The 21188-nt window shown below is 37.0% G+C and overlaps 3 protein-coding genes across 6 annotated transcripts; 2 read left to right on the top strand and 1 right to left on the bottom strand.

Moving 5' to 3' along the window:
• The first annotated feature begins 4810 nt into the window (after nucleotides 1-4810).
• On the top strand, nucleotides 4811-6751 carry LOC143357471 (DET1- and DDB1-associated protein 1). The gene is made up of 4 exons (XM_076794031.1): nucleotides 4811-4987; nucleotides 5258-5396; nucleotides 5475-5536; nucleotides 5618-6751. Exons 1-4 carry the CDS (start codon nucleotides 4985-4987, stop codon nucleotides 5726-5728), a joined length of 315 nt encoding a protein of 104 aa, XP_076650146.1. The 5' UTR covers nucleotides 4811-4984; the 3' UTR covers nucleotides 5729-6751.
• Nucleotides 6752-8143: 1392 nt separating this feature from the next.
• Nucleotides 8144-12957, top strand: Tamo (PUB and ZnF_RBZ domain-containing protein tamozhennic). 2 transcript variants are annotated; one of them, XM_076788875.1, is made up of 5 exons: nucleotides 8144-8477; nucleotides 8713-8853; nucleotides 8915-9114; nucleotides 9194-9373; nucleotides 9447-12957. In XM_076788875.1, the coding sequence occupies exons 2-5, from the start codon at nucleotides 8721-8723 to the stop codon at nucleotides 10782-10784; spliced, it is 1851 nt and encodes a 616-aa protein (XP_076644990.1). In that variant the 5' UTR covers nucleotides 8144-8477; nucleotides 8713-8720; the 3' UTR covers nucleotides 10785-12957. The 2 variants fall into 2 exon arrangements, with proteins under 2 accessions (XP_076644990.1, XP_076644997.1); XM_076788882.1 differs by lacking the exon at nucleotides 8144-8477 and adding an exon at nucleotides 8494-8637.
• An 88-nt stretch (nucleotides 12958-13045) lies between these two features.
• On the bottom strand, nucleotides 13046-21188 carry LOC143354685 (activating signal cointegrator 1). 3 transcript variants are annotated; one of them, XM_076788968.1, is made up of 10 exons: nucleotides 21055-21188; nucleotides 15584-15696; nucleotides 15401-15516; nucleotides 15239-15338; nucleotides 14814-15081; nucleotides 14446-14758; nucleotides 14204-14367; nucleotides 14002-14123; nucleotides 13687-13878; nucleotides 13046-13614 (listed from the first exon to the last, which is right to left on the bottom strand). In XM_076788968.1, exons 2-10 carry the CDS (start codon nucleotides 15687-15689, stop codon nucleotides 13544-13546), a joined length of 1452 nt encoding a protein of 483 aa, XP_076645083.1. In that variant the 5' UTR covers nucleotides 15690-15696; nucleotides 21055-21188; the 3' UTR covers nucleotides 13046-13543. The 3 variants fall into 3 exon arrangements, with proteins under 3 accessions (XP_076645083.1, XP_076645067.1, XP_076645075.1); XM_076788952.1 differs by lacking the exon at nucleotides 21055-21188 and adding an exon at nucleotides 16893-17707; XM_076788960.1 differs by lacking the exon at nucleotides 21055-21188 and adding an exon at nucleotides 15769-16161.

Raw genomic sequence — 21188 nt, 5'->3', positions numbered from 1 at the left:
ATAAAATTATGACGTACTTATGATTTGTTTTTACATAATTACACTATTTTATAAAATTAGGTACTTTTTTGCAAATAGTTTTTATTAAACAACACATTAAATAATATGAAACTATCGTTTGGAATAGATTGGAATTCTATTGCTTTTTGGTTTTGTTCGACTACATAGAAACATCACTTGGTTGCACTGTCATTCTGTTGCAGTTCCATAAAATTATGAAATTACAGCGGATCCAATTAGTTCAGCTTCTCGTTAGTTACATCATGAAAAAAATCGTAGAATAAAATACACAATAGATTATCAAAGTAGGGGCTTCTAGCTTTAAAATGAGTCGAAACTTATTGTCGTACGATCATCTTTTACGAAATTATCACAGTTTAAACATAAGCAATTTTTCGAGTATTGGGTAAATAATTAATGTTCAAATACTTTTTGGGTTCATCGTACATCACGATATTTCGTGTCTTATAGTTCTGTCGCGCAGTGTACATAGTACATACGTATTTACATTGCAGGCCTATGCATCTCTGTAATTTTAGAGGGGGTGTAAGGCAAACGAAGGAAATGCCCACCCCACAGTGCAGCCTCTTAAAGATACTTCGTTGGCATGAATCCGAAACAATTTAGCAACCTTTCGCGAGACCAGCATATTTTAAATGTGCGCTCAGAATGTTAATTCTCGTGAGACCGCGATGTCCTCGCGTGAAACCAATCTAAAGCAAACTACTGTAGCGACACGTGCAGAGATCGTACGAAAACTAGACGCCGGTCATACCGTGAAGTCGCTTGCACAAGAATATGGAGTTAGCACAAGGTCCATTCTGAGGTACAAGAAGAACGCCATCAAAATAACCGCGCACGCGGATAATTGGCGGAATGAGAACAGGAAGAGACAACGCACGTCCCCTTACGAGGACATAGAGGTACGATTGTATCATTGGTTCATCCAAAGCAGATTGGTCAAAGACACTATAACAGACCGCCTTATACAAGAGAAGGCAAAAGAGATATACAAAGAAATCGGTGGTCCCTCGACTTTTAATGCAAACCGTGGATGGCTCTGTCGGTTTAAGCACAAATACGAAATACGCCTTATGAAACTGCGCGAAGCAATCCAAGATGTGAACGGAGCTGCGGCGACCGGTTTTATGAGCGAGTTTTCGCAATTGATAAGCGATGAAAAGATAAAGGAGCAGAACGTGTACTGTATGGACGAAACCAGTTTGTTTTGGAGAAGTCTTCCTCGAAAGCTTTTACAAGAGGAGGAAGAACGGGTGGCAGAAACAAAAGAGAAAGAGGATAGGGTGACCATCGGGTTCTGCGCAAACGCAAGTGGCACTCATAAGCTGCCGCTTTTATTTGTCAACAAATACGAGAACCCGCGAGCACTGAAACACTGCAAAAATAACTTGCCAGTTACGTATATGAGTCACCCACACGCTTGGGTATACAAGTCGGTTTTTCGAAGCTGGTATTTTCATTATTTTAAACAGGAAGTGAAGCGCCATCAGCAGGAAACTCTCAACGAAGGAAAAGTAATATTATTAGTAGATAATTTTAGTGGGCATAAATTGTTTTCGAACGAAATCGATGACGGATATTTCAAAATTGTGTTCATACCACCGAATACGTCGTCGTTGATCCTGCCATTGGATCAAGGAATTATTCTAAAATGCAAGAAGTTATTTCGCCATAAATTACTTCGCCGAGTATGTTGTTCATTTAATACTCGCTTTTAAATTGATTTCTTTCTTTCTTTCATACGTACGTCTTTTTAATAGGTACAGCAATACGATGAAGGCATAATGCAATTTTACGCAGATTACGATGTTAAAGACTGCATCGATATGATAAGCGACGCGTGGAACAATATAACGATAGATAGTGCTTACAATTCATGGTCAAAAGTTTTAAATCGTTCGGTTCTTAAAGAAGACATTAAAGAAGATCCAGATTCTGAAATACCTACAACAGATATTCCTGTAGAGGTGGCGACATGGATCTCGGAATGTGCAGAAAATGAAGTAATAGAAGAAGAGGCAATGACTGATGAAGAGTTAGACACCGACGCGATGTACCCTCCATGTCCGATTGAAAACGAGGAAATTGATCACATATTGTATAATTTGGAAAAAATATGCTTAAATGATTTAAAAATACATGTGCATGCACAAGCCTTACTCGATTCCTTTAAAAAATAAACACACTATATTCACAATTATTTTTATTTTCATTTATTATTACTGTTAATATCTCATAATTTGTTAATAGTAGTTCGGAAATATTAATTTAGCATTTTGTTTATAATATTGTGTATTTTTATTATCACTTTCATTTTTCATACATACATTTTCATGTATATTGTTAATTTATCAATTTATTTATTTGTACACATATTATACGTAAGAATATTTCATAGGTGTATATACATGTACATATACAATAAAATAGTTTATTTTTGTAACAATAACTACATTCGTACTTAAGAATAAGAAAGAACGCTGTCGCATTATTGTATTAATAAAGATTATTATTTTTATTAAACAATTACCTGTCTTTCGAGAGAAGATATTTGAAAGTTACTCCGTACCTCGAATATTATTGGCTATTTTTATTAAAAAATTAGGTGGTAAGATGGTCAAGGAGGTGCTTGTCGGTGTCATTGGCAAATGGAATTGTTATAAACATTAATAATTACTACACCGCCATCAAAATCTACCAAAATTAGTTGGAGTGGGGAGAGTCGCGCATCTCTGCACACGTGCGCATCTGAGCTCGGCGAGCGCGCTCAGTCAGTCAGTTGGGTCTGGTTGGGTCGTGCAGCCGAGCACTTCGGTAGCAGCGGAAGGGCTCCGGGACCAGAAACTGCCCTGGCCTACCCTTGCCTACCTTTTTTTCCGTGGGAAAATGCTTTTCGCATGCCCCGGCCCCCTGGGGGAAGCCGGGGTTATGTGGGACTACCCCCGGGGAAAATCCCCAAAGGCTACCCACTAAAAACCCACGCTCACCTAAGCTAAAGGGGAGGTGCCTGGATCACACGAGTACTCAACAGGACACCTCCCAGCTATCATCACACCCCGGGGGAGGGGTTAACCTCCCCCATTGCCTACGCTACAAGACCCCGGGCGGAGGGACCCGCCCGGTGTCCCCATCCCCGGAGCCTTCGGATTGGGCTTCCCGAGCCCCAGCTCGGTCCACTCACAGCTCCCGCGCCCGGGCTCGGGCTGCCCGCCGGACAAGGTATGACGGCTCTGCGACTGCCTGCCCGCCGGGCCCAACTACGGGCAAGTGACCCAACGTAGTAGTGACCCAACGTTTTGCGTATGTTTTGCGCATATTTTGGGCATGTTTTGAAAATGTTATGCGGGTGTTTTGGCCAAGTTTGGCGGCTGTTGGAAATGTTATGCGCGTGTTTTACGCATGTGTTGGGCAAGTTTTGGAAATGTTTTCCGCATGTTTTGCGGGTGTTTTGCGCAAGTTTTTCACATGCTATGGGCATGTTTCGCGGTTGTTTTGGGCATGTTTCGCGCATGTTTTGCTCGTGTCTTGCGCATGTGTTGGGCAAGTTTTGGAAATCTCTTGGGCATGTTTTGTGGGTGTTCTGCCCATGTTTTGCGGGTGTTTTGAGCAGCACAAAAAAGAAAAACTTTTCTTGGTTCTGAAGATGGGATTTGAAATGGTCATGAACATGGCCATGGTACTGAACATGGTAGCGAACATGGTCATGTTTCGAAAACTTAAAATATCCGTTAACATGGGTACTGTCATGGAAGCCACATTTGGTACCGCGGGCATGTTCTGAAACATAGCCATGTTCACGACCATAACGAAGGCCATTTCCAGAACTACGGCCATGTTCACGAACATGGCCATGGCAAAAAAATCACCATATTTTTTGTTTTTTTGTTCTGCTAAAAACACCAGCAAAACTTGCGAAAAACATTTGCTAAACCTGCCCAAAACATGTGCAAATCCTGCCCAATACATGCCCATAACATATGCAAAACATGCGCAGAACACCCACAAAACATGCCCCAAAGACTGCCGGCTCCCGTGTTAACGCGGGGGCTGGCAGTCTTTCTAAATATCTCGTCGGTGGCCCGGTTCTGTTCCAGGAAAGACGGCCCGGTTCTGTGCCACACTAAAGTGGCGATGTCACGAAAGTGGGAACGCCGAAACCCCGGGCGTGAGCACTCTCCTATCCTCTCTGATGTTAGGTCTATCCTTATATCTCGTCTGTGCCGTAACACTGTATATTTATTCAAGATGTAAAAATGGCCGATCGAGCGTTCAAAACGGACGCGTCTTACTCGATCAGTGGTTGGCAGTCGAGAGAGCTGATTGCGTTCTCTCGGCTTCCATCGCTCGAGGTCGGAGATGCCAACCTCGTCGAAACTAACGCTAGACGCGAGTCTAGGGAATTTGTGACGCCATCCATCGGAGAAAATCGAAACTAACATGACTAACAGAATGTACGTTTTGCCATTATGTGGAGTGGCGCTGTACGAACATTTGAAAGAAACAAATGATTCTTGCTGGATTTTACATAGTGTCCTATAGGAAAAGCGGCAGGAATCATTTATTCTCAAATAAAAAGTAATATTTTAATGTTTTCCTATTGATATTTTTTAATTTCTAAGAGTTCGAATTGAAGCTGGAAAAATGCACTTTATGACAGGTCGTTTGTGATTCAAAAATAATTACGATGGCATACTAAAAAATGAAATTGACTTACATAACGCCGGAATTTCGCCTTTGTAGGAGTACTCGATAGAAGTGGGTGGAATAGAGTCTAGATATTTTCAATTCGGTGGTTAAAGAAATGACGGTAGTGGACGGTAGTTGATTTCGTACCAATTACAGCATTCTAAACATATTTTTGCGTGTGTATATAAATATTACGTGTGGTTCTTATGTGGATATGATTTTTTAAATTAACTTTTTATTATAGTTATAACTTGTGCAGTGATTTGATCGTTTCGAAATGGTAAACTTCGTTTTTAATCCACGTCCTCTGACATTCCTCCTCGAACACAAAATAATCTTATAGGTTATGCACAGTTTTTCTGAAAATATTTTGGAAGAAAACGGATACATGTGAATTAAACGATTTCCTTTCATATTCGAACTGTGTTTCGTTTAAAGAACGAATCTTGAAGTTTTTAGACTTGATTATATGTACATTTCACTAAAAATGTCAAGATTTTCGGTATTTTTGTTAACCTATTTCTTCACAACGAAGTCTTTTTGTTTGCAGTCTGTCGCCGAGTTTCTGAAGGGTTTACCTTCGCACAATGAAAATAATTTTGCCAATTTTCACACGGACAATGGAAATAGAACTTGTGTAAAAAAACCCTCAGTATATCTACCAACGAGAGATCATCCCTCTGAACAAGGTAACTCTTTATTTTATGATGAGCTATAATTTTCAAATAAGTAGAGTTTATTTACTATTGTTTGTACGTATATTGCAGTTATAGTTACTGAAAAAACAACCATATTATTAAGGTACCTCCACCAACAATGGGACAAAAAAGTAATAATTATATATTTCTAGTAATTACATTTTCCATATTGTTATATCTTTCATTATTTACGTTAAAATAAAATGTTTCAGAACACTGATAGGAAACGAGATTTTTTATCTGCCAATGGTGACTCTGAAGATGATTCTGGAACCACAGTTCGTAGCAAAAGGCCACGTCTTGATGCAAATAATATTCTTTAGGATATATTGCAAAAGTTTGGTTTCCATTACAGGATGGATTACTTTTTTTATGTGATCAAAGCAAACTGTAAAACAACACACAGAGCAAATATGAGTCTCGAATGTTACAAACATATCTGTGTATTAGGAAGATTATTGCAAAACGTTTCCCATAGATTTTAAGTGTATAATTTGTATTTGACTTAAATGTTATATAAAACATTGATTATAAGATTGTGGAAAGAACGTTTTCAAATAATGTTTCTTTAGATATGTGAAATTACTGCAATGAAAATAAGACTAATTGTTATGTTGAATTCATGAGCTCCTTTCTGTACTGTACTGCATGTCCGAAAATCTATTTTATGAGTCGGTACGCAGCGTATTGAATGATACATTATCTTAGAATGCACAATACATATAAGTAAACACGTTCGTTATTGCTTCATTTTGCGTCATTCATTCATTTGTGTAATATTGAGGATTGGAGAACACCTAAAGTGTAATTATAGCGATATAATTACAGTCCTGTGTAGGAAGTAAGTATTAATATTGAATTAGTTTAAAGTAATGACGTGTTATAGCATTTATCCAGAAGTAATTTTATAAAGGTATTTTACATTTTATAAAATTCCTTCGCATCTGTGTCACGTATGATTTAGTCATAAGTTCTTAATAATGTATGTTTCACAGACGGAAGTATGTATAACATAATACGTTCTGTTAATTGAAAATTTCGGTTAAATAGTTGATCTATCCATTTTTTACTGTCTCCACAGACACTGTAATTTCAAATGCTTATGAGAAATTTATATTTGTGGAATAGTAGAATATCTCAGATGTATGTTAATTTTATGAAAACAAATATTACACTTTACTAAGAAAATTATTTTGTATTTTTTATAACAACTCCCTTATATTTAGAGAGAAGAAACTTGCTGAATTGTAAGTCATTCAACTGAGAAAGAATTAGACAAGTTTAGTTTTCGAAATGAACATGTATTATAATACACATCGCAATAAATCCTGTATAAAGTACAATAAAAGATTAAGTAATGTAATTTCTTCTATTTTCGTTCGTCTGTTATTTACTCCCCGAATAAATGATATATCTTGAATTTATAATATTTATCGACTACAATAAGTGATACAATATTATTAAAAGTAATCTTTTAATTACAATATTTATCTAATACTTTTATGATTATTCTATGTTCCTGTTGTGAATCAGGAAACTAAGAAGCAATTTCGAAAAGTTGGTGGCGCGAATATTGTATCCCGACTATTCTCGTTTGCATATTTATGTTATATTTTGCATTTCTAATAAATATTAGAATTGCATAGGCATTCTTAAAAGTAGGTGGTATAAACCTACTAGTGTAGCTCTACCATTATTCTGTGTCTCTATTTTATGAGACTGATTTTCGCCGAAAATATTCAGAAGCATATTGATGTAGAACACTTCATGGAAACAGAAAAGCGATAGAACTTTGAATTCTTTCCAGTATGTTCTTTATTATTCTATTTCATCGATGATTGTGCTTATGTTTAAAAAAACTATTATATAATTGATAAGTATCATTTTATTTTTTAGTAAATTTGCAGCGCTTATGCTAAGCACACACCAATTTTGAGTTCCATTACTCCAAATTCTTTTAATCCGCTGCAATACTGTACAGTGTACATCGAATTCTGCAGATGTTCTCATAATTCGCGTAGAAATTATTTAATAAAAAATAGCAAAAGTTTATGTACAATAAATTTTCGATTAATGTTATGTAGCTTCTAGTAGGACAAATTTTAATGGCGCCAAATATGAATTGTGTAGCGTGTGGTCAAAGCAACAAACAAAAATTGTTGAAATCGCACTGTAAATTTGTTATTGATAACAATTAATAATCATTCAATAGAATAAATATTATTTTTGTCGGTACGTACAGAAGTATTATGAAGGTGAATGACACTCGCAAACAATATATGTAGTTGCAAACATAGGTATACGGGATATCGATCAAATCAATCCTCATATGAGTTTACACGAAACCTTTCAAGTAACATCATTATATAATAAAACATCGTCATTATATAAAAAAATATGTTACCACCCAGTGATGAATACAGTTAACGATCAAATAAACCAGACAATTCGATTTGTTATTCTTACGAAACTCATTGTAGAAGGGTCATAGTTTATTGTTTTTTATAGTAAAATGCAACTATATTTATTTAACATATTGTAGACTATGTTGCGGTTCAATTGATTGATTTATAAAATTTAATTGTTTAAAAAGACTGAATTTTTTCGAAATACAACAACGCAGTTACCAGCAGTGTTTCGGTATTTCAAGGGCGTCAGTCTTGTTCAGTCTTGTTTAAAGTTCCTAATTGGCCACGCAACAATGTCAAGATAATATTATTTTTAGGCATAGTGGGAGAAATGACATCTTCGATCCGAGATGCGCATCGATCTCTAGCATATGCATGCTCGGTGGTTGTGACATAACTGCAACATAACCAAGAAAAAAAGTTGCGAAGAAAAATATTTATTGTTTATGAAGTGATGTACAATGTCCTTAACGCGTGATAAAAACTTCGACGGCCACTTCGACCTGAGATGGAGCATCTTCCAAATAGAGAATATATTGTGGTAGCCCCTGGAATAAACACTGCAGCAGTGCTTCTAAATATAGGATTTATTTTTAGGTTGGAGCTAGCCATAGTTTGAATCAAGATTCTGATTTAAAGCTGCATTCCTAGGAGTTTCTAATAGGTGTGAAACATGTCTACTTCTACTAGACACCGTTTTCTTTCTCTTAGTTTTTTACCAATTATATTCTCATATTATTCATGCATAAACTTCCTTGCGATTCACTGATGAGCTTTCAATGTCTTGCACTCAACATAGCAATATTATAGTTCTCAAGTGTTTTGTGTGTATAAAATATTTGAAATACTCCTGTAAGTATACATAAATATCAATGATGAACGACAGTTGTTCTTTTTAGCAACAACAATGGCAAATGACTTAATAACAAGAGGAAAAGATAGACTGCAAGAAATTAGTATGAAATTAGAGCAAAGCCATTTGGTGTATTTACAAACAGACGATAGTCCTTTAAAGTTGCAACAACGTCACAAACTAGAAGGTAGTTAACGGAAACGTTAATGGCTCGGCAAAATGTTTACCTTCATTCGTGCTTGTTTCAGGTTTTATCAAAGAATACCTTTGCCTTGTTCCAAATGAGAATAAATATGTTTTTCAAGAGACTGCAGATATATTACATAGATCTGCGGCCACTCTACAAGACTTTAGTGGTTACAGAGCTGTGACTGCCTGGAGCGCGATTTCTTTGTATGCTGCCAATCTTTTGGCTCAGCCTTGGAGAAAAGAATATAGAACGTTAAGGGTCAATACTATATTAGTACTTTGCGCACTATTCTAACAGTATAGAAAACTGTAACTAATCTATTTTTTTCATTCATTAGACCTATAGCGGATATTATAAACACGAAGTAGAGGCAAATTTAATAGGAGCAGAATTAATGTTTGAACAAATGGGATATAAACATACAGGGTTGGGTGTTCTTACTTTGGAAGGTCCTATAGATCCTGATAAGGTATCCAGCGTGAGCAGAGACGCGATAGTAGCCTTTGTTGAGTGTCAGGTAATATCTCTAAACTATATTAACATCGGTTAAAATTCATCTTTATTGAAACGTTGTATGATTTTCGATGTAGATATTGAAACAAATCTGGGAGAACGTATCACAAAACTGTACTATTTCCTGGCTGGAGGTATTAGAGTTCAGGGAAAATCATGTTGGGACACCAGAGCAGGCGATTAGAGCATTGAATTATCGTTTCCTTGAGAAGATGCACCAAAATCGCACAAAAATAGAGAATTACAGGGATTATCATTACGGCCAGCCTACGTGCATAGACGCGGCGTCACCATCGGTTCCTTATCACATAATGCCTCCTAATTATAACATGCCAATGTCCGCTTGTCAAACGGATTACAGATACATTGAAGATACAAACACAACGCCCAGATACTTTCCGCCGTTGGAGCATGGTTTCATGAACCGGTGCAGCGCTTACGGCTGTTTGCCGCACGGAAACAAATATTTAAGCGACGTCCACACGAATTCTTATTACACTACAATGCCGGCGTACTCGAGAGTACCCACGGGTAGATTGATCGAGGTGGACATGCCTGTCTCTGTTACCAATTACGAAAAACTCCATAACAGGAAGTCCTCCCACCGGACACCCGATTTGGACGAAGTAGATTACTATAAAAAGCAGTCCAGTGACGGAGATCATTACGATTACGGGAAAGTTGACAAGAAGGCGAAATCGATCATCGACAGAATTAATTACGACTCTTGGGACTTCGTGTACAGAAACTTAGAAAGTCTAGGCTATTCGAAGGATCTCGGGGATCGAGAGGACATCTTACATAAACGGGATTGCGATTCCAGAACGACTAAACAGAAGACGTTGAAGCAGAACCACAACGACGAGAAGCACAGCGGTTACCGATTCGAGAAAAAGAGAAGCACGAGAACCGATGGGAATAGTACCAACCTGTCTGTGACCAACGGTCGACATTATCATCACGATACGCTACCGTTTAAGAAGAAATCCTCGTCCTTCGACTTGACCGATTCGAATAGGTATCGTGCCGATGCAACGTCTGAGAGTCATCTGCTTTCGCATAATAAAGATAAGAAACACGGCAGTCAGACGCTTCCGATTCAACGGTCCCATAGATCCTCGGATCAGATAGCTAAGATCGCGGACGCCCTGAAGAACTTTGAGCTGACCCATTCGCAGAAGGAAGATGACACGGAGGTGGAGAACAAGTGGAACTGTGCCACTTGTACATACCTTAATTCCTCGTCCAGAGATATTTGTGAAATGTGTGGGAAATCTAGACGCAAAGGGAACGAGGATAAACCGTTGGCCAGCGGTGGAAAAGAGTGTCCGAAATGCACCCTGGTCAATGAGCAGAATGTCTCGATCTGTGAAGCCTGTGGTACCAGTTTAAAGGATTCACCTACTTACATATAGAGAAATTACTCGAAACGCGTATCTTCGTTTAACCCTAGAAAGGATACAGCACTTTTTTCAAATTGCTGTTCCCTTTGTTGATTTCTTAGGTATTCTTTTGGGAAGTAACATCGTATCACAGTTTAAAAGAAGCCCTTTTCATCAAATTTGTATTTTAAAGAAAAGTATGCGTGAGGTAGCTAACAATCCCATGTATGCATTTGTGAATGGAAAATGAACGTATCCATTCTAGGGTTAATGTTTCACGTGCTTGAAAATAAAGAGAAATGGTAAGTACATTGCCTGGATACATTACGTTGTCCTGATATACAAATATGTGTAAAGTGTTCGAGGAGAATCTGTTGACACTTATAATGTCCGAGATTGTTTCAAATAAGTGCTAACAATTACTTCTGATCGCTTTACGTAGGAGAAATTGAAAGAGTATTACCATATTAATCGAATTTATAATGTCTGAAAAAAATATATAATGGAGATATAAAAATTATTTATTTAAAGTCGTTCGAATATAGTAGATTTGTGATATGGATGTACTAGTATTGTGGTAATATTGTGGTGGCCTATTACTTGTTTGAAAGAGGGTAAGAATGGGCATGTGCGGATACCATTTTTTGTCGGATCAAATCGTACAAAAGATTTAAACTTGTTGGAATATGGGTATATAATAAGTAACACTTTATATGGAATGACAAAGTTTATTAAACAAATACGTCTGAAGACACGTTGTAAAGCACGTCTATGCGCTTTGAACCGCTCAGGTCTGAAAACAAGTAAGCGACGATCCTATGAACAACTGAAGGTCGAGGGTCCCATGCCGGGGACAATATAGATACAAAGTATATACATGTCAAGAGTCAAATAAATCGATCTTTCCTTCTAAGGAATAATAGATTAATTTTGTCCTTTATTTATGAAATAAATTCCAACATGAAACGAGTTGAAACAAAATTCAGAGTCTAAATATTCAGAGGTTTTTTTTACACGTTACATGATTTTTTAAGCACCCCTTTACTCGCATTTATGTTGTCCTCATACACAATTTTCTACCAACAATACCGAATCCGTACTACTACAATAGAAAGTGGTGATGATTAAAATGTCGATTACAAAAAAAGAGTATTTTTTACATGGTATCCATTCACCGAGTAAAAAGAGACCCAGGTGTATCTACAAAATCGGAATGTAATTAAACCTGGTTTGTTGGTAAAGTTTCAATTACAGATTTGATTCGACAATATAGTATTTAAACATACACGCATGTTTACCTAAAGATTATGAATGAATCAAGAATTATTGATTATATTTGATAGCCTAAATACTTTATATAGTACTGGAAGTTATATGGAAACTATTTATTCTACTGCGTCTGTATTTTATTCACATTAAGGAGTCATACAAAAATTCGATTTTAGAGAAAAAAAGTATGTATTGGATATATTGGAATGTTATATAGAATGAAACATATTAGTCTGTACTGTTATCACATATGTACTTTGTAAGTTCATATAGGCGTTTATATGGTTTCCTCTTTTTTTCTGTGAAATTTTACGCGACTGTATACATATATTATTTTTCTTGCTTACTCGTTTTGATATCAAAAAATGTATTTTATTAAAGAAGAATACTAAATACTAGTCTATAGAATGTTGATCGTAAAATAATTATTCTTGAACAGCTCAATTAAATGTTGCGTTATGATGCGGATATACAAAAAAAGTACATTAACTTGTTATCTTGAATTGATTTGTGTATTTATTGTTTAAATAATGATTATAGAAATACGACACCTGCGTACCTATGCATAAGAAATTTAAATAATATAACCATTGATAGACTGCACAATATCCAAATTAACACAGTTATATCATTTCAAACTAAGCAACCTGTTGGTATGTATGTAACTCAAGTTCTCGATTTAAAACTGCAACAAATAATTGTATATTCTGTAGAGAAAATTCGTAGAGAATATTTTCATATTTGTTTATACATTCCCAGTTAGTTGAATTATCTGTTAACAATATTTAAGCCATTTTTTGTTCAAAATTTATTTCTATTTATATTTATCATAGACGTTTATTTTAGGCGATGCAATATATTGTTATCAGTATATACATACATATGTATATATATATATATATATATATATATGTATATATGTGTGTGTGTATATATATATATGTATAATTACATAATTATGTATTCGTGTTTTGATCAATTAAGTACGAGTGTTTTCACATTGTATGCCAGGCTTTTAGACGTAATTTTTTTTTCAGTTTACGAGTACAAATTTTATTTTCAATGTCCCGAGTTCTGTTACTAAGGATAGATTTTAATAGGTTTTTAAAATACGTATAACTATAGTACTCTAAATTTAAAAGAACAATAAAATTTCTAACGCCACATTTCAAAGAAACATGTTCCCTTTGTACTTCAAATTTATAGACTTTTGTCGTAGGATGACCTTACTGAAATCTACTTTTAATATTGCAGAAGTCTGATATTTTAAATATAATAGAAAAAAACTGCTAATATTTTTTCATTGATCGCATACGAAAAAGCGATTAGTGTAATATAAAAATAAATCTTGTAATGGTTGCTGTAACATATTGCAAACTATGTGTACGTTGTAATATATATTCTATTGTGTACAAATAATAAATAACATTTATTATATATTACAAGAAAACCATTTTTTATTATTTTGTAACTTAATATTTTAAGACGACATACTCATTAATACTTGGACAGCGACTGCATTATTAGCTTGTATTTTTCATAGCTTTTTCCAACATTCTAACAGCTGCTTGATGTATTTTTGTATCCAACTTATCTGCAAGCATTGGTAACAATTACAAACTTCTTAAAACAGGAATGAAAAACGCACCTCAATAATCTTACTTACAAATCTTATGCTTCCCCGATATTGGAAATTTCATTGGCAACGAATGGAAGTTTTCACATATGAAGACATATGGACTTTCGCTTTCTCCGTTTGGATAAATTTTTCTGTACTCTTCCTGAGGTAAAACATTGGTTACTGTTACACAGCCTAATAAACAACCAGTCGGATAACTTTCGGGAAACCGAATCTTTTCTAGAAGAATAGGTATTGTTAATAATGGATAATTGCGATACTACGATAATTAATAGACTGCGGATCTTTATTTTAACCACTTGAATTTCCATAAAGATCCGTAGTCTAGTGCTAAGTACCGACCATTCTTTAGACTGCGATACAAGTGTTCTATACTCGAAATGTCTTCCTTAGTTGGTTGTTTAGCTGTAGCAGCTATCCATAATCTCCCTCTGTGCGAGCTGTACCAAGTTCGTCCTTCGTGCCTATAAATCCAATAGACTATGAGAACCTTAGTACATTTTCATATAAGTACACTTAAAGATTACATTACACGATCCCCTACATTTTTATCCCAGCTACCAATAAAGATGCATACGGCTGATGCATGCTCAAACATACTCCTAAATCAGACATTTCTAAATATTCCTTATCTTGAACAATGTTTTTCACTTTGGATGGAACCCTGCTTCTTGTAACACGCGATTCAGGCTCATCCGATTCTACATACTGTAAACATATTCGTATTACTGTTCGCTAGAACGAACGTTATTTGTATATACATAAATTTGTTTCTAATATTCTTACAATTGGACGACTGCATTCTACGTCCGAACATACATTCGAAGCATCAAATTCGTTCAAAAACATTCCATCAGAAATGTCTACAAGCTGATCTTCATCGAACTCATCATACTCATCGACAGGCTTTTCTTCGATCACTTCTCTACCCATGAAATCAAATGTTACATTGGTTTTTCTATCCAGACGGGACATGTGTCTTTTTGCATTTTTTTCGTCCTCTAATTTTTTCAGCTGTTCCCTTTTGTGGGCTGATAGCCACATGTTGTTCGTTTGATAATAATCGCATTCGTCGTCGATCACCTTTGTACCCTGTGTACTGCAATAAATCAAATTAATTTTTTTCTCTTAAGAATGCGATACACAGTACATACCCGATACGATCGCATTCAAGAAGTCTATCTCTTTGTTTGATGGATTCCTCAAGTTCTTTAGGTACTTTTTGATTGATTAACATATTATATAGCTGACTAGATTGTTTGGTACTGTTTGCAAGGATCGTCTGGTCTTTGGGACTACATACAAGATTTCCACAGAAAAAACAGGGCCCAGCTCCTTCTTGCACACAAACTATTCTACCGCAGTCCAGACAATTGTTGATCAACGCATGTCTTTTCCCTTCGCATTCACATTTATGTCTGCCTAATAAAACGTTCCTGTATTAATTTCTTCCCAATTATGATTCAAACGCAAGGATCATAGAGCCAGAGAGTATGAAGTCTACTTTTGTAATGCATAAGTTAAAATCTAACATATGCGTTTTTCTTATCAAACAATTTACCATATTTTTAGAAAATACCTTTTAACAAAACTGTCTCAACCTTGCCATCTTGCGAATATAAATTGACATACTTCACTTTCTTCTTTTCTACTTTTTCTATCTTTACATTTTCTTGGAACTAAACAAAACAATGTCCGGTTATTTTACAACTTCAAATTATTATAGAAATGTTTTCGGTACCTGTTTGTTCTCTCGCTTTTCCTTCGATTTCACTTTTCCCTTTTTTTTTCCACTTTGCTTTGTACTTTCGTCATTAACATTATTTGCTTTCTTGTATCCCCGATCTTTGTACAATGCTAGAAACAACCAACGTAAATATATATCTGGCTTGGAAAATATGTTACAGCAACGAATGATACGAACCTTGTTGTTTTTTCAAGTCTGTGATAAATTGCCGGTGTCTAGGATTACTACAATCCAGCAGAGATGTCAAGTACTCGTCCAAATCTCTCTCATTTTCCATTGACATGATATATCTGGAAATAAAAGATTGTATAATACCGATTTATATACTGTGTTACTCTACTCTGTATGGTTAATTTTCTTACGATACGAGATCTTCTGTAACAACAAAATCCAAGACTTGAGATAGATTCTTGTTTATCCATGTCTCCATTTTTAATGAGCTATTCAAATAATACTCTTTACGAGAACTAAATAAAATGATTATTCAAGAGCAGCAAAGAGAGTTCGTATATTACAAAGTTTGCAGGATAAAAGACATTGTAGAAGACAGTCGGTATAAATACAAATGAGCATCGTTGTGCAATCAAATTTCGATCCGTGATGTTGGCTACTTTGATTTATTTGAACCCAAGAACACAATACATAGTCATAGACAAAACACGACAGTGCACGCAGTCTTTTTCTTTAAAGTAATTTGCGATTGTTATTGAAAATGTTATTTTCCGATAGAAAAAAATCATCTCAAGAATGGGAAATTGAACTACAATTCTATGCTATCATCAGAAAGATGACGTCCGAAACAACATAGAGAGAACCAACCTTACTTTAGCCGAAAATATCGTAAGTAATTGCGATTTGATTTTTTTAAGCAATAAGTATTTATTTAGTAATTCCTTCTGAACATTAATTTAATATATATATATATTAAAGCTTTCAAATACATTACCACATTTTATTCAATTCTGTATATTCAAATTATTAGTGGACAGTAGCGACCCCTGGTGGAAGATGGCGTACTTAAATTTAAATTCAAACGAAGTAGAGGGAATTTTTCGAATCAATTTTAGAATGTATTCCCATAGGAATGTTTGAATGTTTGAGGGCATAAATTAATGACGGGATGGCGCTTTGTGATAGATGCACTTAGGTCCAAAAATAATCACAAAATCATACTGAAAAATCGGTTGAAACTGACCGCCAGGTCGGTCAAAATCGACGCAATTTTTAGAGGATTCTTTGGGTCAATTTTAGAATTAATTCCCGATGGAATTTTCGGACATTTGAGGGTTCATATTAAAGATGAAGTATGGCACTTTTCGATAGGCGCAATTAGGTCCAAAAAGAATCACGAAATTATACTGGAAAATCTTCTAAAAAATCGATTCGATTTTCAGACGATACTTCGGGTCGATTTTAAAATGTAAGTATTACCGCGTTAGTGGAATGGATTTTATAACTTGCAAATCCGGGGTAAATTGTTGCTTACGAATTTTCGACGGTGATCCATGTACCGTCGAGTAAAAGTTGCATTTTTTTCAGGTTCATGAGTCGCGTTGGTTGAAAAATTTGCGTAGGCCAACGCGAGGCCTTCGAAGCGTTTAACAAATGGATCTTCCTGCAGTTAAATTTGCATACTGAGTTGTTGGTACGTGTCGACCGAGTCACGTATTCGTGCATACACGAGTTGAGTCTCGATTTCTGCCGTTGTTACATAACAATTACTGCATTGCGACCAGCATCATTTTCGCGTTTTCACGCGTCCATTAGAATCTATCCACGCGTTCGCTATTTTCACTCTGCAAGCACATATGTTAGAAATCTCTAAGCCTGCTTCATTGTTAGTATATGTACTTTCCAAGTACTGCATAAACTGTACAAGTCATAATGTAAACGACTTAAGCACGCCGAGATTATTGCACGCGCTAAAGAACCGAGATAAGCGATTATTTCTTCTCCACTTCCTACAAAACATCGCTCTTACGTGAATGGATTCTTTTATTAACGCTCTATTAACCTCTGTAATTTGTAATTCAGATTAAGCCATTCACAGGCCCAGACTCTTGACCACCTTTTGGATTTTTTCAAATTTTAGTACTTTAGTTATTATTTTTATTAGCATGAAAGCGAGCGAAATAAAACAAAAGAAATGGAATTACGCTCTGTTAATCTCTGTATTTTGTAATTCAGATGAGTGAGCCATCCACGGGTAAAATCGATGAACCACCTTTTGGATTTTTTCAAACGTTAATACTCTGCTTCCTATTTTTGTTAAAAGTGAAACAAAAGGAATAGAATTAGCTGCTAATTTCGGCTCCATCGATATGCGGTCCAATAATCGAGCCGCGATTATAATCACCGGCGAGATTATTACCCGAGTGATCGTAGCGTTATCTGTTCGAATTAACAAATCGTTGGTCGTTGCATCGGATGCGTTCTGATATCGCAGCGGAATCTGCCCTCCCCGCTCGCGACACACCGTTCTCGATTTAATTAGCGACGTTACTTCGCTCGTTCCATGGTTTAACGTCGCCTGAAAACTCGGTTTCGTTTTCTGTGACTCGCCTTGACACGATCTGTGCCACCAGAGAAATTGTGCATCGGTGCAGCTGTATGCGCTCAAGTCAAGACGATGCAAATAGGTCGCTCCGCGAATTGTTCCATTAAGATGGATCGCGATACATCGTAATTCGATTTCAAAGAGGCCTGGCCAAAGAAAACGTTCCTCAGCCACGATAAAACTAATACAACGTCGCTGCTAATTCAAAAATTACGATTGAACGCCAAATCTTATTCACGTTCGACTGTGCAAAACACAGATCGGACTGGCTGAAGGATTTCCAATCAACCTCTCAACAGCCAGAACAGTTTCATTTAGTTCATCGAAACGATCATTTCAAAGAAAATATTCAAGCTTCGTTTTTATACGATAGTGTCATTGAAAATCTCATTAAATAGGTTTCCGGAAGGTGAAGCGTTAACGGGATCGAACAGCGAAATTACCATTAATGGTCAATGAAAACGTCCCGGAAGATTGACGATAACTACTGAGTTCGTGCCATTCACGCAGAAAAACTGAGAACAACCTTGGGACTGCCGCATCTAATTAGTGGAAGCGATTCTATTAGACGAAGTATGGAAATCGATCGCCGTTTGTAAAAATGGGGAGACAGAAAGTTAATATTTGTGTTCTCGCGCGCGGCCCGGCCATGTTGATGCGCGTTGAAAAGGCTTTCGCGTCCGCTGATCCAATGAATGTAGGTTGGTTGATGATGCGAAAGAGACCGATTATATTTATCAATACGTTATTGGGTCGATTGCCGTGTTAGACGATAAAGGGTCTTTGTGCAATGAACTTCCTATATCATTCCGCATCGCGATCATTTTCATAATGACTTTCGGGCCGGGCTTTATTGGGTGGGATACCGATGAAAGGCGTCGCGTACAATGCACGAATTATGTCATAATAACGTCTTAAACGGTTTCAACAGATTCACGGTTCCTTCAGCATCCTTTGGAGCCTGTCGCTCAGGGTCATTCGTCATTGGTGCGCGCAAATTCGTTTCACTGCGCTACATATTCGGCCAGAGATGCTCCGGGCGAGTCTTCGGACGATAACTACCACTTATTTACTATTGTGCGAACTTGTGGGAAGCAATTTATGCGCCACAGATGCTCGAACACTGTTCAAGTAATTATTACCGTCCATTGGATAATGCCCAGCCCGAATGAAAAACAATTTATGGAAACGCGGTGTCTAGATACTAATGATTTATTCATGTTTCAGTGTTCTGCGATACCGTCCCGCCAAGGATCGAAGAAGTAAAAGCATTGCACCGATTTCTATCGCGACGATAGCGATTATTATCCGTCAAGAAGTCGATCGTTCTATTTTCGTTCCCGAGTCCGGTGGTATCTACGAAATTGCTAAGCCAACGAGAGGGTTTTGTAATACTCCACTTTTCGCGACTTGTTAGTATTTATCTGCAATCGGGATACCGTAAACATTATACCACGAGCAAACGTAGCTCGATAACACCTATCTTATCAGTTTTATTAGATACGATCGCTGGTAGAATTCGATCGGGTCTGAAAGAGCTACACCCTATCCAGCCGGTGAATTGCTAGTTGTTGTTGGTTCGTTAGGCGTTGAATCCGCGATTAAAAATAATTCTGACGGCGGCGTTGTCATCGTCGACGATGCATCGTCACTTTCTAAAACTGTTCTGACCCTGTAGAAAGCAGCCGCGATCAACGGAACATCGTTTTTCCCGGTAAAACTTCGACCGCCTGGAAATTCGAAAAGCCGATAACGAGAACTTTGCATTTCGTTATGCGAAATTCGCGAAGTCACGACACCGTCATCGATCGAAATACAAGTCGTCCATCGGAGCGCGATATCGCGTACGTCGCTCGTTATGCTTGTTCTTTTCGACATTTTTTCGCGCATTCGCGAGATAACCGACGACTGGAAGAGATTAGCTTGCTCCTTGGCTCGGCCATTATCGATATTGACACTGCCATCCGCGATCAAGACCTCCGTCGAACGAAATCAGCGACAGAGTTAACCACGGAATATATTGAGTAACAAAATCCGGTCGCTTCCGCTTCTCAGGGACTAATTTAGCTTGTGAACTATCATCGTGAACCCTGAATAATGGATCTCTTATGCCACGTTGAAGTTTATGGTGCAACTTTGCTCGCAAAGCAATGATCGTTATTTGGAAGAAAATTGCTAGCTTCTTCTATACGCAAGATCGTCGTTAAACCTAATGCTTTAAACATTTGACGTTCTAACGATTGTATGTTAAAATAGGGACTTCAAAGTGTATTCCAGAATTCCTATAGATTTTTAAAAGCCTAGAATAATAAAAACATTAATCGCGAACATGAGCGACCCAGTATGCAGATGACGTCGATAAAAATGAGGTTACAGACGAAGAGTTAAAGGCCTATTAAAAGGGGTTCTTGAACTCACCGGTTGGAAAATGTTGTAAACATATTACTTCTCTTATGTAAACAAAATTTTAGAAAATTATTTATTGCCACTCATGCCTTCAAGGTTATTACTAGACTTTGATTTAACGAAGATACTATTAACGGTGGGGTCGAGGAGATGCTCCTATTTACCAATAGGCGAAATATTAAAGAAAGTCGTCTGTCTAATTTGAATCTGATCGGTTTCAGTCGGCTGTCCCGCTTAGAAAACAGTCACGATGATTCACAGCCGTGTTTGGAAACTTATTCCATTCCCCGGCCTTGCTAAATATGCACACGCTATTAAATGATTTATCGGAGTCGGTCGACTTTCCATCGAACGTATGAAAGATAACGTAGAAATGGATCAGAGACGATCTTTGTTTGGTCCGAGGTGAGCCATCCCACTATTTACCCACATACCGCATTTTTCCTTTTACAACTTTCTATGCACGTTCCACTAACGCCTACGTAAATAGTAGACCTGCATCTGCAACGTGCGCATTCAATTAGCATTAGTCAGCCCGCGTAAACACGCAGATCTATTTTGTTAAGCAATCCACGGATTTCATTCAGTCCGTTTTCGAGTACTGTTCAACAACACTGAAGCCTGTTTAAGAGTTTAAGAGACGAATTCACAATGAGTTTGCATTGTGAACAAATTAGGATCTTACGTGGTGCGATATAGGCAACTTTCCCCAACGTATTTGAAGAGTCCGCCTTGTGGAAATGTTAGCGAATTGCGCAGGCGCAAGGCGGGCTGCAGGACTGGCGCGAAGTTTGCCGCGGCGTTCGAACGCTCACGAAG

The sequence above is a fragment of the Halictus rubicundus genome, chromosome 1 (assembly GCF_050948215.1).
Source record: "Halictus rubicundus isolate RS-2024b chromosome 1, iyHalRubi1_principal, whole genome shotgun sequence".
Taxonomy (NCBI): Eukaryota; Metazoa; Arthropoda; class Insecta; order Hymenoptera; family Halictidae; genus Halictus; species Halictus rubicundus.
Note: the sequence above shows the minus strand (reverse complement) of the source record. Positions and strands in the feature narration are given on the sequence as shown.

Coding starts and splice junctions, on each gene's coding strand:
- LOC143357471 (XM_076794031.1), top strand. Junction 5,397..5,474: donor AGATCATCCCTCTGAACAAG/GTAACTCTTTAT, acceptor CGTATATTGCAG/TTATAGTTACTGAAAAAACA. Junction 5,537..5,617: donor ACCAACAATGGGACAAAAAA/GTAATAATTATA, acceptor AAAATGTTTCAG/AACACTGATAGGAAACGAGA.
- Tamo (XM_076788875.1), top strand. CDS start 8,721: ATGGCAAATGACTTAATAACAAGAGGAAAAGATAGACTGCAAGAAATT. Junction 8,854..8,914: donor ACAACGTCACAAACTAGAAG/GTAGTTAACGGA, acceptor TGCTTGTTTCAG/GTTTTATCAAAGAATACCTT. Junction 9,115..9,193: donor AAGAATATAGAACGTTAAGG/GTCAATACTATA, acceptor TTCATTCATTAG/ACCTATAGCGGATATTATAA.
- LOC143354685 (XM_076788952.1), bottom strand. CDS start 17,083: ATGCACGAATACGTGACTCGGTCGACACGTACCAACAACTCAGTATGC. Junction 15,517..15,583: donor AGACTTGAAAAAACAACAAG/GTTCGTATCATT, acceptor GGTTGTTTCTAG/CATTGTACAAAGATCGGGGA. Junction 13,615..13,686: donor ATCGGGGAAGCATAAGATTT/GTAAGTAAGATT, acceptor CAATGCTTGCAG/ATAAGTTGGATACAAAAATA.